We start from the raw sequence: 15,014 nt of genomic DNA on the forward strand, positions 1-15,014 counted from the left end.
GTCATGTTATTTCACTAAGTGAAATAGGTGGAGGGGAAATGACATAAAATTACAATGTTTTCTGCCCCTCCCATTAATATTTAGCTTTCTTCCTCATTTTACAAAGAATAAAAATGATATGAGAACCCCTTTCATTTTGACTGTTTCTCTGATTACAAACTAACATCTGTTGTGAGAAGTTCAAATAATACAGGTCTAGGAAGTGGAAGTTTCTCCAGAATCACTCCCTACCACCCTACCACCACTGCTTAGAGCTAACCAATAGAGATGTTTCCTGTATTTGCAGCCAGATTTTTTCTATGTACGTTCTAATTTACAGACTGATTAATATTTATTGAAATAAAATAATATTATGCTCACTGCTCTGTAATTTGTTCTCTTCACTCAACAATACCTTTTAGCAGTCTTTTCCATGCTAAGACATACAGATTATTCTTTAAAAAAATTTTTGTTTTATTGAGGTGAAATTCACATAATGTAAAATTAAGCATTTTAAAGTGAACGATTCAGTAGCATTGAGTACATTCAGAATGTTGTACAACCATCACCTATATCTAGTTACTTCATTCTTTTTAATGGCTGTATAGAGGTTTACTGCATGGATCTACTATAATTTATATAGCCAGGCTTTTTAGCTTTTCCCAATTTTATTCTATTCCAAGAAATGTTGTCATACTTGTATGTACATTTTTGCACATTTGTGGAAATGTTATGATAGGACAACTTCCCAAAAGAGAAATGTCAAGGTCAAAAGTTAAGTCAACTTCAAATTTTGACACATTCTGAAAAATTCCTTCCAAAATGACAACACCAATTTCCATCTAGGAGCAGCTCCCTTAAAAGTGACAATAGTGGATAACCCCTAGGGGCTTCTTTCTGTCTCCTCTTCCCATGTCTCTTGTGTCTCGGGTCCAGCTTGTGAGTAATGAACTTATTTGGAAGCTGTATCAAACTCCCTAGGGCTGCAGTGACAAAATATCACAAACTGGGTGAGTTCAAAAAACAAAAATTTATTCTTTCTCAGTGTTGGAGGCTAGAAGTCCAAAATCAAGGTGTCAGCAGGGCCGTGCTCCCTGTAAAGTGTCTAGGGGAAATCCTTCCTGTCTTTTCATCCTTCTGGTGGCTCCCTGCAATCCTCAGCATTCCTCGCTTGTGGCAGCATAACTTCAATTTCCACTTCCAGCTTCACATGGCCTTCTCCCCTATGTGTGTGGGTCTCTCCTCTTCTTAAAAGGACACTAGTCATTGTATTTAAGGCCCAACCTAATCCAGTATGACCTCATCTTAACTGAGTACATCTGCAGAGACCCTGTTTCCAAATAAGGTCACATTCTGAGGGATGCTATTCAGTCCACTCCAGGATCCTTAGGTAAATCTGGAATTTTAAGGACTTAAAATAGAAAATAACTTATAGCATGATTCCATTTAGGTTAACAACAGGCAGTTTAAAGCCTAAAGGGAATTCTATTTTCAACTCCCAGGTTAATGCAGGTTAGTATCTTAATTCAAATTTGATATGTTCCTGAAGGCTTTGTACAAAAGTCAACGGTGCAAAAAACGAACAATAATAGACTTACATATTAAAGCCAAAAAATATTCTAGAATCCCTATTTATACCTTGCCTTTTTTCCTGTATTTACTTTTATTGATTCAACCCTTTCATCATTTATTCAACACATAGTTACTACATGCAATGTTCTCCTCCAAGCACTAGAAATACAGCAATGAGCAAAACAAAATCCCTGCCTACATGGAGTGTAGTTTACCTACTACAACTACTAGTATAGTTCACAGTACCGAGCATTTGGCCAGGTAGCAGTTTCAAAAATAAATAAAATGGGTAACATGAGGTGTGGTCATCTATAAACACTGGCATTAACAGTTCATCCTGTCCTGGGAGAAGCAAAAGAAATGAGACATAGGGAAGAGCAGATGGTAGAGGGTCCTAGTGCTAAGCCACAGAGTTTGAATTTCATTCTGTAGTAGATGAGAGTCATCAAAGTGTTCTTTAATGGCAGGGAAGGAGGAAAGGTTGTATTAAACAGTTCAATAGAAAGTATGTTAGTATAGTGTTAAACTTGCCAGTCACTTAGGTTATGGGCTTCAGTGTGATAGTCCTTATCATTGCCCTCTGAAATGCTATTATGTAAATTAATTAGCCACTCCTTAGTTTTCTTTATTCCCTTAAACCTTTATTTGTTTGTTTTTTTGTTTTTTGAATTTTATTTTATTTATTTATTTTTTATACAGCAGGTTCTTATTAGTTATCTATTTTATACATATTAGTGTATATATGTCAATCCCAATCTCCCAATTCATCACACCACCACCATCACCACCCCCGCTTTCCCCCCTTGGTGTCCGTACGTTTGTTCTCTACATCTGTGTCTCTATTTCTGCCTTGCAAACTGGTTCATCGATCCCATTTTTCTAGATTCCACATATATGTGTTAATATACGATATTTGTTTTTCTCTTTCTGACTTACTTCACTCTGTATGACAGTCTCCAGGTGTATACCTTGCCTTTTAAAGATAACAAGAAAGAAAGGAAGAAGGAAGGGAGGGAGGGAGGGAGGGAGGGAGATTTAAATAGAACTTTCAATGATGTATTTCTAGTATTTTGTACAATCCTCACTTTTGTTCTTTTCCAAACCAAATGAAAATAAGGCAACCAGCTTAAATTCAGTAAATGTCTAAATGAAGCTAAAGATTTGCTACTTTCACTTATGATTTACATCTTTGTCTTAAATTCTTTCATTTTAGGACCATGCTCTTATAACTACTTTCAGCACTTCCTTTTTCTGTTTTCACTAATTTTGTGGAAAAAGAAGATAAAAATATAATTTAAAATTTCACATATCCTTTATAGAGCACATGCACTTCTATATAGAGAAAGGCAATGATGCAAATTGGAATTATCTGTTGACAGATATTGTTGCAGAGGTATAGCCTGGAATAGCAGTCTATCAGGAAATTCATGAAAGTTCAAATTCATTGTAGAATTGAAAGATGTAACGTGGACACATAATGTCACTTCATTTCTCAGTGAAATTTCATCTCCCTGACTATTGTATATGTGAAAAGTTTTAAAGACCAAGTTGCAGAGCTCAAAGTGTCAAACAAATAATAAGCAATACCAGACCCCTTTGATTCTATTAACTGTGTGTAACAGTCAGGATAGGTGAAATTATGCTGCAGGAACAAACAGCCCCTAAAATCTTAGTAGCATAAAGCAATAAATATTTATTCACTCGCACTACATTGTCCATCAGGGATCACCATGGAGCTTTGTTCCAGGACTCAGACTGGTGAAGCAGCTGCTTTCTAGAACATTGCCCAGACTCGTGGCAAAGAGAAAGGGCATCCTGGAGGCTCTCATACAACCAAACATGACACATGTCACTTCTGCTCACAACTCATAGGCCAGACCAGTCAATGGCCCACCCAACCACAAGGGAGTCCAGAAACCAGAAATATTTTGCAAATAACACCAATAACTACTGTGTGTGTGTGTGTGTGTGTGTGTGTGTGTGTGTGTGTGTGTTGGGGGTGGGTCTTATATTTGCATGCATTTATCCTATAATATACTAAGATATTTTCTGTTTCTTTTGTGAACAGGAAGATTGATCCCATCCCAGGAATGACCACTCCTGAAAAATTGTTCTCAAAGGTCATGCAGACTCTGCAGTATCTAGATTCCCACCTGCCAAATGGCAGCCATGTTATTTTATACGGCTTACCAGATGGAACCTTTCTCTGGGATAATTTGCACAGCAGATATCATCCTCTCGGTATCAGTTTGAAGATGTTTTTACTCTTTAACAATATCAGTGTATTCGTACTTCAAATATATGTAGTTCAAACCATATAGGAATACACCTAAAATGCCACCAGAACGATGAAGGGAAGAGCACCCAGGTACAGGATCTAAAAGGTCAGTATCCAAAGGTGGCCAGAACCAATCCAAAGTCAGAAAGGGCAGATGTATTTGGCAAAGAATTAAGACAAACTGAAAGGTAAGAGTTTAAGACTCCTTCACTGAAGGTGAAATCTAGGAGGCAATGAAGCCCAAACAAGATAGGAAGGAGACAAAGGGAAGGATTTCTCCAAACCTCAGTGGTGAGTGCCCCCTAGTGGCCAGGATTCTAATGACATCTGTGCATCCAGGTGGCCAGTTAAGAGTTCTGTAGAACATGGTCCTCCAGAGGGCTTGCTCCCTGCTTCTATACTGTCTTGGTGTTCTCGGCTCTGAAATGCTTTAAAGTTCCAAGAAATTTCTAATAGAATCTCTAGCATGCCAGATGCTTCAAAAACATCATGAAAGTAATAGTAATTCACCTAGGGAAGGTCTGCCATGCTGATCCTTAAAACAATTCTGTGAGATAAATGTTTCTATTAATTCCATTTGATAGATGAAAAAGCTAAGGCTCAGAGAAGTTGTGTAGCTTGCCAAATGTTGCACAGCTTATTGTATATGCAAGCCGGATGTAGCAGGGCTCTCTTTCTGTGTTTCAGGGAAGAATGTCCTTCCAAAAATACTTATTATATGCCAGGCACTGTTCTAGGCACTAGAACCATCAGTGAACATTATAGTCAAAAATCTCTGCCAACATAGGCTTATGAGTCAGATGAGCAGTTCAGAGGGGGAAGACCTGAAACTCCTTCCTTTGTGCCCTCCTTAGTGGGTAGAGGTGGAGAGCTTTCCTTTGCATACATAACATCCTTGTGTCTTTTCAATCCCCTCTTGTCCTCCTCCTGTAGTTCCTGTTTAAGCCAACCTCCCTACCAGCTCCCGCAGGAAGTTCCACACCGCCCCACATAAGAAAAGAGCAGGGATCCTTTGACCAGCTCTCAAAGGGCTCTGACCCCTTCACTGGGGAACAATGGAACATGTCCACATTCCAGGCTCCCCACAAATGAGACTGAAGTCATTTTCCTCTTCAATTATGAAATGTGCCACAAATGTTATTATTCCAAGGAAACACTGTCCAGCCTCTCATGAGGAAATCATGTTCCTCCTATTCACATGGCTTTGACCACACCCTTTAGAAATGATAACATGATCTCACAGTGAACTTGACTCCATTCTGGGCTGCCTTGGACATGTGAAGGACAAGCACTTGGGCTGATCATGTCTCTTTGAGCCATTTGGGGATGAAAAGTTCAGTTCCCCCAACAGATGTTCTCAGACTCCTAGATTTCTCCCATGCTAAGAAATGCTTGGGGAAGGGAAGTTGGGAGTAGGGGATATGTGCTCCCAATTTACTCTGTCACACCAATAGGGACTCGACTTTGGGTTTTCTGACTTTAAATCCCATTCCCTTCCCATGAACTGTGGTTAGACTGCCTCCATAAATTTTCTCAGATATGCCAGGCTGTTCCCTTGACTCAACCATTGTATGTAAAAATGACTCCACGTAATTTGGAAGAGAGCAAGGAAAGGAAAAAGGTCATTGATCAGGGGACTCATCAATCACTTGGTGGATTCTCTTGGCCAGTGGTTCTCATCCAGGGGCAACCCACCCGCCCATTATCATATCACCCCTGGAGACGGAGTGCTACTAGCATCCAAGGGGTAGAATCCAGAAATGTTCTTAAACATCCTACAGTGCACAGGACAGCCCCTTACAACCGAGAATGTCGATAGCACCAAGGTTGAGAAACCCTGCTCTAGGCTTTGCGTTATCCTTAGATGGCCTCCCTCCAGCCGCTGATCTAGACTAGCACTTCACAGCACAAGAGCAAAAGGTGGAACAAGTGTGTTCTATATAAACAACTCTAGTTTGGGGGTAGGGGAATCCAATTAGGGAGAAAGTTATAACCACCTAAAATTTGTTTAATGTTTTTCAGTTATTATTCACATCCTAAATTATCCCTGCTGCCTGGTTGCCATGGGAAATAAATCATAAATTCCTCAACGAAGCATCAGGGTCCTTCCTAAACAGACTGGGGAAGTAGGTGGGATTTACCCAGCATCCTCTTTCCTCCTCTGGCAGGCTCCTAACTCACATAAGGTGAGAAGCTTGAACAGGGTCTGCTGCCCTCTCATTGTCTCCATTCTGCCCGTTCCACATCCAATCTTTGAATCTTCGTTCCCACAGACAGGAACCGGCAGTGAAGCAGGTTAATGATAGCTCAGCCTCAAGGCTTGGTTGCTTTGCCCAGGTTAGGATGGATCTCATCTTAATCAATAGCCACACACCTGAGTCTGATTCCTGGGGCACTGTGCTAAGGGTGGTACAAGCAGATAAAAGGGGTTTTCCATTTATTCTGCCTTTGAGCCAAGAAACATGATGATGATAATCTGTAGACTTGACTTTAGCCACCCCTTAAGGATTAAGAAAGAGGCCAGGGAGCAAAAGGGGCCAGGGGAGAAGCCCTGAGTCAGTGATTACATTCTCTGCTGCCTCAGTAAACAGGTGGGAATTCAGCCTGACTATTCAGGAAAGAGAAGGCTAAATGCCTCAGCATCGGGCTTCCCTGGTGGCGCAGTGGTTGAGAGTCCGCCTGCCGATGCAGGGGACACAGGTTCATGACCCGGTCCGGGAGGATCCCACATGCCGCGGAGCGGCTGGGCCCGTGAGCCATGACCACTGAGCCTGCGTGTCCGGAGCCTGTGCTCCGCAGCGGGAGCGGCCGCAACGGTGAGAAGCCCGCATACCACACACACACACACACACACACACACACACACACACACACACACACACACACACAAAGAAAATGCCACAGCATCAGATATGCAGGTAGTGGAGGCCCAGAACAAGAATGGGTGTCTTGCTGACTCCTGCTGGGGAGGAAGGGGCTAGCATCATTCCTCTTAGCCTTGTCTGTGGGTCACGACCCAGTCACTGCCTGGCTGCCAAGGGCTGTGACAGCCCCACAGGCTCTACCAGCAGTTAAAATTCCTGGTGAGAATGTTTTGTCTTTTTGAGGAATTACCGGAAAGTAAGTCTCACACGTTAGGATTATACATTCATAGATCTTTCAAGAAAGTTTATGTTTGACCACGGATGATTCCTCTCAGGCACAGTCTATGAGGAAGGCAATCTTTCCATTAATATGTCTGAGATAACTATTATGTGCTTTGAGGGTAAAAATGATGCTAAGATGAAGTCCTTGTCCTCTAAGGAAAGGACAAGTAGTATATAGATCCTGGCAATGAAATTACCAAGGGCCAATGACACTTTTCTAAGCCATATGCCTTCAGGGAGCTATCCAAAGGGTTAGACTATGATCAAGAAATCTGGGAGTGCTGGCTACAAATAAGTCTGCAAGTCAGCCTTCCTTGAAGGGCCTCTGCCACAAAATATCCGCAAAAACTCCCTTTTGTCCCAATTACTCTTAAACTTGAAACCTAATGTATTTTAAAATACCTTGTAGTATACCTTCAATTTTATTACTGGCTTCCTCCCTGTCTAAATTAACATGGTTTTACCAAGGTTTAATACACTCAGATGGTATTTCATGAAGGTGTGGCTGATCTTTGTGGCTGATCTAAGCTCTTACGGTAGCTAAAATTTCAACTGTGGTCCCAGCATTAAATAAATGCCAAAGATTCTGCCCTAAAGAACATACACATGACTGAGACTTGAGCTGCTACTATAGGAGCTGGGGTAGATCCCTTGATCTTCACGGGGAGCATATGGTATCAACTGGGCTAACCCACAGGCTCCCACCCCTCACACACACACACACACACACACACACACACACACACTCACACACACACACACTGATGGTTCCTGGCCACTGTGGGATAGCCCTCTGCCCCTGTCCTGGGCATTCAAGACCACCTTTCTTCACCAGACTCACTTTCTAACCAGGGAGTCACAGACAACACCTCTTTGCACGTAGGTACAACATGTAGGTAGGATCAGTCTTTATACCAGGGCTTCTCGATATGGAAGAATACCATTAAAGTAACAAGGAGAAAAAGTCATACATAAAAAGAAAGAGCGAATAACTAACTGACAGTTCCAATCAGTGGAGAAAAGCATAAGAACTGTTTTCCCTCTTCATCGTAAACCCATCACAAGCACTCCCAGACAACCTTCCACATGACCAGCCCCAGAGACACCCTGACCTTTAATAGGCAGAAATACCAGAGAGAAGGGAAACCAACCCATTATACCTTTCCCAGTTTTCTTCTAACTACAGCTAATGTGTGCTTATCCTGTCCACAGACCCACCTACTTACCTAAGAATTTCCCCTCCATCAACCTGGTCCAATTAGAGCCAGTGCCAGAATAGCAAGGACATGAAGGGGAGGGAACAGAGATTGGTCCAGAAGGAGGATATGCCTTGTGGTCTCATCCTAACGTGTTCAGGGACCTCAGCAGTAAGATAGTAGGAAGTAAGGAGTAGGGATAAGGATAGTAGGGAGTAAGCTGGGATGCAACGAGCCTATGGCTCAGCTTGGCCCCCAAAGGGGAGCCAGCAGATGAGCTTCCAGTATCCAGGAGCAAGATAAACTCCAGTCCCCCTGGATATGAGAGCAGTCCAGTCTTGCAGGTGGGGAGGGAGAGGGTGCAGGAGTGTTATTTAGGGTCAGGCATGAGGTGCCACCTCCAGCAGGTTGAAGAGACTTCATCCACTGGGCGGGGAAAAGAGAGAGGCCGCCAGGTGAGAGTCAAGGCCAAGCAGGGGGTCAGGGCCCCAGCCAACCTCCCTAAGGTCTATGACAAGGCCCCCCTGTCCCAACAAAGAAACAAGATGGCAGAGGGAAGGCTGCCACTCAGCAGGGGGTGAGAGCCAAGTCCTCCGGGCACGTGGAGGATTGAGGGTGGGGAGTACAGGTTGAAGGTGTCAGTCACTGCAGCTGGGCTGGACTGAGACAGGCAGGGACACATACAGAAAGGAGGCAAATTACAAAAGAATACACCAAAAAAAAAAAAAAAATAGAGGGAAAGCAGCCTCTGTGATAGAAAGCAGGATCTTGGAGAAAGATGGATCATGGAGCTCAGGGCTCCATGTGGAGCCCATAAAATGAAAGTGAAGACGGAAGCCAGTGGCTTGGGATTCACCTAAAATGTGAAAATGCAGACACCTTTGGAGCACAGAGAAGACCCAGCATGTCACTGTGATTTTAATGGCGATAATGAGCCTGCGTTTTTCCAGTCCTGGGATTCACTCACCCACACAGAGAGATAATATATTTTTCCTCTATGACAAGAAAATTGAATCTATCTTTCAGTCTAACTAATCTGAGGTATAAGTGAAAAATAAGATTGTGTTCTATCACCTTCAATCTTTCTCTTCACTCTAAGATAGGCCCTATTATTTTCCTTTATTTTTTCAAGCGTGAGAGAAGTGTTAATGGATAAGACATCGGTCATTCACCCCTGAGATTTGGGAGAACCTGGATTTTGTGTCTCAGCCACAGCATGAAGCTTGAATTGCCTCGGTTTGGGGGTGGGGGCGTGCGATACGGTAGAAGGGGCGGTGGTGGGAGGTGAGAAGAGAGAGTAAATAATGCCCCCAGATTCTGGGTCTACAACTGATATTTGGAAAGGCTCTGCATGAACTCACATTTGGCGCTTACCATTTCATGTTTATGTACTTCTTTAACCTGCACCAAAAAAATAGAGCCTATCTACTAACGACAGCTCAAATAAGATAACCCCTGGGCCATGAAGGGATATAACAAACATGCTAGCCTCCCCAGTCCGATGGCCACACAAGCACTTGTGGAAAACTTCAGTTCACCAAACTGCAGGACAGTGCATGGTCAGAGCTTCAGACCCTCCAGAGTCCCGCCAGGTCCTCAGCATGGGATGATCGGGTCAGACCTGAGTGTTTCATAAACACAAAAGGAGGAGGATTTGGTCAGCTCACGCTTTCAATGCTCCCTGGACCCCACAGGGACTTGGCGTTTCATACCATTGCCAGGAAAAAGCCACTGCTCTGCCAGGTCCTCTGTTAGTGGTGTTCTGGTCCATACGGTGCCCTGAATCCCTCTACCTGGGGTCCAGATAAGGTCAGGCCCCTCACACCCTGCCCTAGCCCATGCTAAGAGCTCGAGATAGGAGTAAACTCCTTGCAGCCGCTCCACAACCCCAGGTCTGTATTTCTAGAGGGCTCAGAAAGAAGGAAAGCACAGGCATCTTCAAGAGCAACGCCGAATGCAAAGCCAGGGCAGGTCCCTGAAGGCGTCAGCCTTCTGCAAGAGAGGCAGGCTCACCCACCAGGGTCCCTAGGTGACTGCTATATCTGAGTGCATGCAACATGTCAGATCTCTCTGTTTTCCAGGCCAGCTGAACAAGGACGTGACCTACGCGCATTTCTACTCCTTCCTGAGCTGTCTCCAGGTGAGCTCACACTGACTTGTTCCAAAGCTATGTTCCCACAACCAGCACTGTTCTTCTGTAATCAGTGTTTTCCTGCTCTCAGGTCAGCCCCTGCCACGGCTGGATGTCTTCCAATAAGACGCTCCGGACTCTCACTTCAGAGGTAGGGCTGTCGCAGGCCCTTTGATACCGTCTTTGATCATTCTCTCCCTGTGTTTGCTGCAGGGCTTTCACTGGGGATGGGATTTTGGCAGGGCGATGGCCTCCAAGCTGGTGAATAAAAGAAACAAACTCCCGGATGCTTGAGGAGCCAGGAGAATGTGGGGTGCCCTGTCTCCCTCCCTCTGCCTCGCTGAGTCTGTAGCTCTTGCTGGGTTTCTCGATCACTGTCTCTATGTGTTCCTGTCTCTCTTGTACACTCACATGCGTGTACACGCACAAACACACACACACCTTTGAAAGCTGGTCCTAGGTATATATGTAGAGTCAGAGAAGTGAAGAAGGTTAAGTGTACGCAGGGCTGGAATTCTCCCGAGGTAGGGGACGACCAGGAGCCACAGAGCCTTCCTTTTCTCTCTGAGAAAGTTTCCCACATTTCTTTCACAGATGGTAAATAATTTCTTTGTAAGGAATTTAGTAAACATTTTTTACAAGGGAAATGTATTTCAATTTTTAAAAAACCTTTGAAAATGTAAAAAATAGCAAAAAATAACAAAAATCACTCAAAATCCTGCCACCCCAAATTAATATGTATGTATGTCTTTCCAATATTATTTTCATAGATAGTTTTGTTTTGTTTTTTTGTTTTGCGGTACGCAGGCCTCTCACTGTTGTGGCCTCTCCCTTTGCGGAGCACAGGCTCCGGATGCGCAGGCTCAGCGGCCATGGCTCACGGGCCCAGCCGCTCCGCGGCATGTGGGATCTTCCCAGACCCGGGCACGAACCCGTGTCCCCTGCATCAGCAGGCGGACTCTCAACCACTGCGCCACCAGGGAAGCCATAGATAGTTATTTTGGGGTTTTTGCCTACATAGTATCAGAACACATATTGTTTTGTGCCTTCGGATGTCCATAATCATTCCTCCACATCATAATTTTGTAATCATTTTAGAAAATAGAGCATATGAATATACCATGATTTATTTCATCCCTTGGTGTTGGACATATGGATTGTTTCTAATTTTCCACTATGATAGTGTTGTGATGAACCTTTGTATATATGAAGATGTATGTCTTTGTGTACCATGTCTATTTCCTTAAGACAAATTCCTAGAAAATTATTGGATCAAAGAGTACCTCATGTTTAACGATTTGATCCCTATCACCAAATTGCTCTCTAGAAAGGTTAAACAAATTGACATTCTCAATCACATACCCCATGGCAATACTCTTTATCATCATGATTGTTCATCTTTTCTTTCCCAAACCCATGGGGAGAAAGTGGTATCTTAATACTTTAATTTGCACTGATTTTGTTCCTAATGAATTTTAACAGTTTTGTATGCTCGTTGGCCATTTGTGCATGAATGGAATTTAATATGCAGAGCTGCTCTCTGCTGATACTTGCAGTCGGGGTGGGGTGGGGACTATTGATTTCTTTGTTCTGCCTGAATTGTCTCCCTAAAGCCCAAGTCTAGGTTTCATGAAATTCTCCCTGTTTCCTTTGTATTCAGAGAGCAGAACAACTCTCCAATACGCTGAAAAACATTGCAACCAGCCAGAAATTTATGAACTTCAATCTTTTCTACATGGATTTTGACTTCCAAGAAAGTAAGTTTTGCTTGGTTTAGGTATTGACACAAGTCAGAAGCAGCAGCTACCGTTTAGAGGCTGCCTGGGCAAGGCGTTTGTTTACAAGCCAACAGACTGTATATTGGGCAGGGTCGCTTCTGCCCATTCTGACGCATTAATAGCTCAGAGTATTGAAAAAAGATAAAGTGTGAGACTCTTTCTGGAAAGGTGGAAGCTTAGCATCACCTCCTTACTTCACCATTATTTTAGAATCCCTGAAGCAATAGAGCCAGTGACCAGATGGAAACAGCTGTGGGCTGGGAGCCAACAAGTCAGTGGAATCATCTAACTTATTCTTGACAGTTTAGCAATGACCCGCTTACGGCTGGGCTAAAGATGAGTTTGACAGGAATGAGGGGTAAGGCAGTGCCTCTCCTTGGGGCCACTGGATTACCTAGGGACTCAAAACAAGGCAGATTCCCAGACCTCACACATGATGAAACTAATGAGTCTCAAAGGGAGGACATTACTGCTGCTTTTCTAGCATTCTATCCAAACATTGGGGTCACTGGTGAGTGGCCACAAGAAAACAGGCATGATTACTGGATTTATCCTTTACATTTTGACTCTGAAAAATTATTATCTATTGACTTTAATCCTTCCAGTCCCATTTTCATTGCTAAGCAACTGTTATGCAAGAGAAAAGTCTCTGTTGATTGACTGCCAGCTGAGATGATACTAATGAAAAGCTTTGCAGTGTATGCAAAGGATGGACGATTTCTCATACTGAGTTTATCATCTCTATCTCCCCACCACCAACTCCCCCGGCCCAAGCATCTGGGAAGAGACAGATGGCCATCATGAATTATCAAATATTACATTAGCTGACACATTTTGCATTGTAGACTCTAGTACTTCAGTCCTGAACATCTTTTCAACAAGACTGATCTCCGTTAACTAGATTTCCTGCCTAGGTGATACGTATTTCTCTCACGGGGAGAGACATTTTGATAAATAACCTGTCATTAAAAATGCAGAGTTAAAGCCTCATTAATGAATTCCTGGTGCAAACAAATGCACCAACAAGTGATCTTTGATCATCACCCACCCTGATATAGATAAAGTTTTTAAAAATATAATATTGCCTAGCATTCACTTGAGACTTTTTCATTTTCCACAGTAATCTCTAGCTCTGTCATTTATTATCTTTGGGACTGTTGACGATTCCCTGAACATTTCTAAACTCTCCTTTCCAGACCTGGAAATGGAGACACTATATCTACATAACAAGTCTTTGTGATAATTATGTAAAATAATGTGTAATCCTCCCAAATGCCATGCCTGGTACATAGCCAGCACCCAGGAAAAAGCAGCATTCCCTCACACCCTTGCCACTTAATACATAGTTCGAAATGAGCAACATCTCTACACCTGGGGACTGGTTATAAATGCAGAGCCCCAGGCCCCACTCCTAACTAGGACATACCTAATCAGAGTCTGCATCTGTACATAATCCACAGATGATCTATTAAAATTAAAACACACATTAAAATTTAATAAATGGGGCTCATGCCACTTGGCTGACAAGGCCATTTTTTCACTGACACTTTAAATATAGCACCAGCTCCCCTCAGCTTCGAAGACAACTCAGTTAGAGGTTTGGTTCTTAGTTCCCTTCAAGTGTATGTTTGTCAAAATGACCAGTGACTTCATAGTGCTGACCAGAATTCAGATTTCTCTCTTTAAATATCTGCTAATCATCAAGGAGCTACCAAATGTTCTATGAAACTCCTGTGATTTCTATTGCATCTCTGAAAAACTGGTCATTAGCAGAGCTTCTTTGACTTTACAAATAAAGGAAATACATTACGTACCAAATCCAAAGAGATCGCTCATGATCCTTCAAGAGCTTTAATTCAAGTGTTCCAAAGAACAAACAGCAATTTATTTGCCTATTTTTGATTATGGTCCCAGGCAGGAAGGGAACTGACCAACCTACCACAATACCCTGCTTGGACCACCCAGTCTAAATCAGTGAAGAAGTAGAGACCACTGTCTGGTATTGCATTTATTCTAAGAAAGCAAAATTTTACCCTGAGATAAACAAACTAAAAAGGGTCACTCTGTCTAGCACTGGTCATAAAAACAGGTAAGACCTTAAACTCTTGCCTGTGAGTTACTGACTCTTCCTGTAAGTGTTATAATTCTTATGTCTACAGATATTCAGTGACTGGTAAGCCTCAGAGACACAATAATCATATGAGAAAATATCCTACGTTATGGGATCAAGCCTCCAAGGGGAGTAGAAGGAATCACCATTCCTTCTCACTTTGAAAAATAGTCATTAATTCTGATGACTAAATTATGTCCATCTGTTCCATGAAGTATAATATCTATCACCACCTCTCCCTTTCTCTAAGGGCCATAGTTTTTAGTTTGGTAGTTAGTAATGCACATAAAATTCAAATCAAAATGGAAACAGCCTAGACTAACTTTAAGCCTCGTTAAGACTAGCATTGAATCACACTAGAGGAAACACGGGTATAAGAAAGTCTGGTCTTTTTAATATGGAGCTCTTAACAAACATTCCTCTCCAGGAACACGATATTGGCTTAAACTGTTTCATTTATAAGCTCAAATTTGCTTTCCACTGTTGATTTTCCAGATCTCCAGATCACTGTAATTCCTTTCTGAACGTTCTCTTGGCCAGTGAAGGCACAAGTTTAGGTTCAATTTGTCACTCAAACTTCTCTGCAAATGTGAAGAGTCAAAAAGTGTTATGAGGAACTTCCTACCCCTGCTGGGTCAGAGGATGTGTGAGTGGTCCAGGTCAGGCCCATGGTTTGCTGTCTATCTCTTTAATACAACCCTTTCTCAGGTCTTGACTGGGCTTGGTTCCCATTGTCTAACAGGCCTGGGAATTACTTAACATCTGATTGAGATTTTCTTTCATTCTTTCTTTTCTTTCTCTCTCTCTCTCTTTTTTTTTTTTTG

General features: G+C 42.7%; 1 protein-coding gene across 8 annotated transcripts in view; it reads left to right on the forward strand.

The window, feature by feature from the left end:
• The window catches only part of AOAH (acyloxyacyl hydrolase), a 177,634-nt gene that overhangs the window by 148,482 nt on the left and 14,138 nt on the right, over nucleotides 1-15,014 (forward strand). For 7 of the 8 annotated variants that reach the window (XR_010842142.1, XM_059073653.2, XM_067042335.1 and 4 more), the window contains 4 exons: nucleotides 3,620-3,792; nucleotides 10,253-10,311; nucleotides 10,394-10,453; nucleotides 11,963-12,059. Coding sequence is in view for 7 of the 8 variants with exons in the window: in XM_059073653.2 (XP_058929636.1) it covers nucleotides 3,620-3,792; nucleotides 10,253-10,311; nucleotides 10,394-10,453; nucleotides 11,963-12,059 (389 nt within the window). In the remaining variant the exon portion in view is untranslated. Of the gene's footprint in view, nucleotides 1-3,619; nucleotides 3,793-10,252; nucleotides 10,312-10,393; nucleotides 10,454-11,962; nucleotides 12,060-14,685; nucleotides 14,760-15,014 lie in introns of those variants that run through there. The other variant, XM_067042338.1, reaches the window with a different exon arrangement.

Source organism: Kogia breviceps, chromosome 9 (assembly GCF_026419965.1).
Source record: "Kogia breviceps isolate mKogBre1 chromosome 9, mKogBre1 haplotype 1, whole genome shotgun sequence".
In the NCBI taxonomy this organism is placed as follows: domain Eukaryota; kingdom Metazoa; phylum Chordata; class Mammalia; order Artiodactyla; family Physeteridae; genus Kogia; species Kogia breviceps.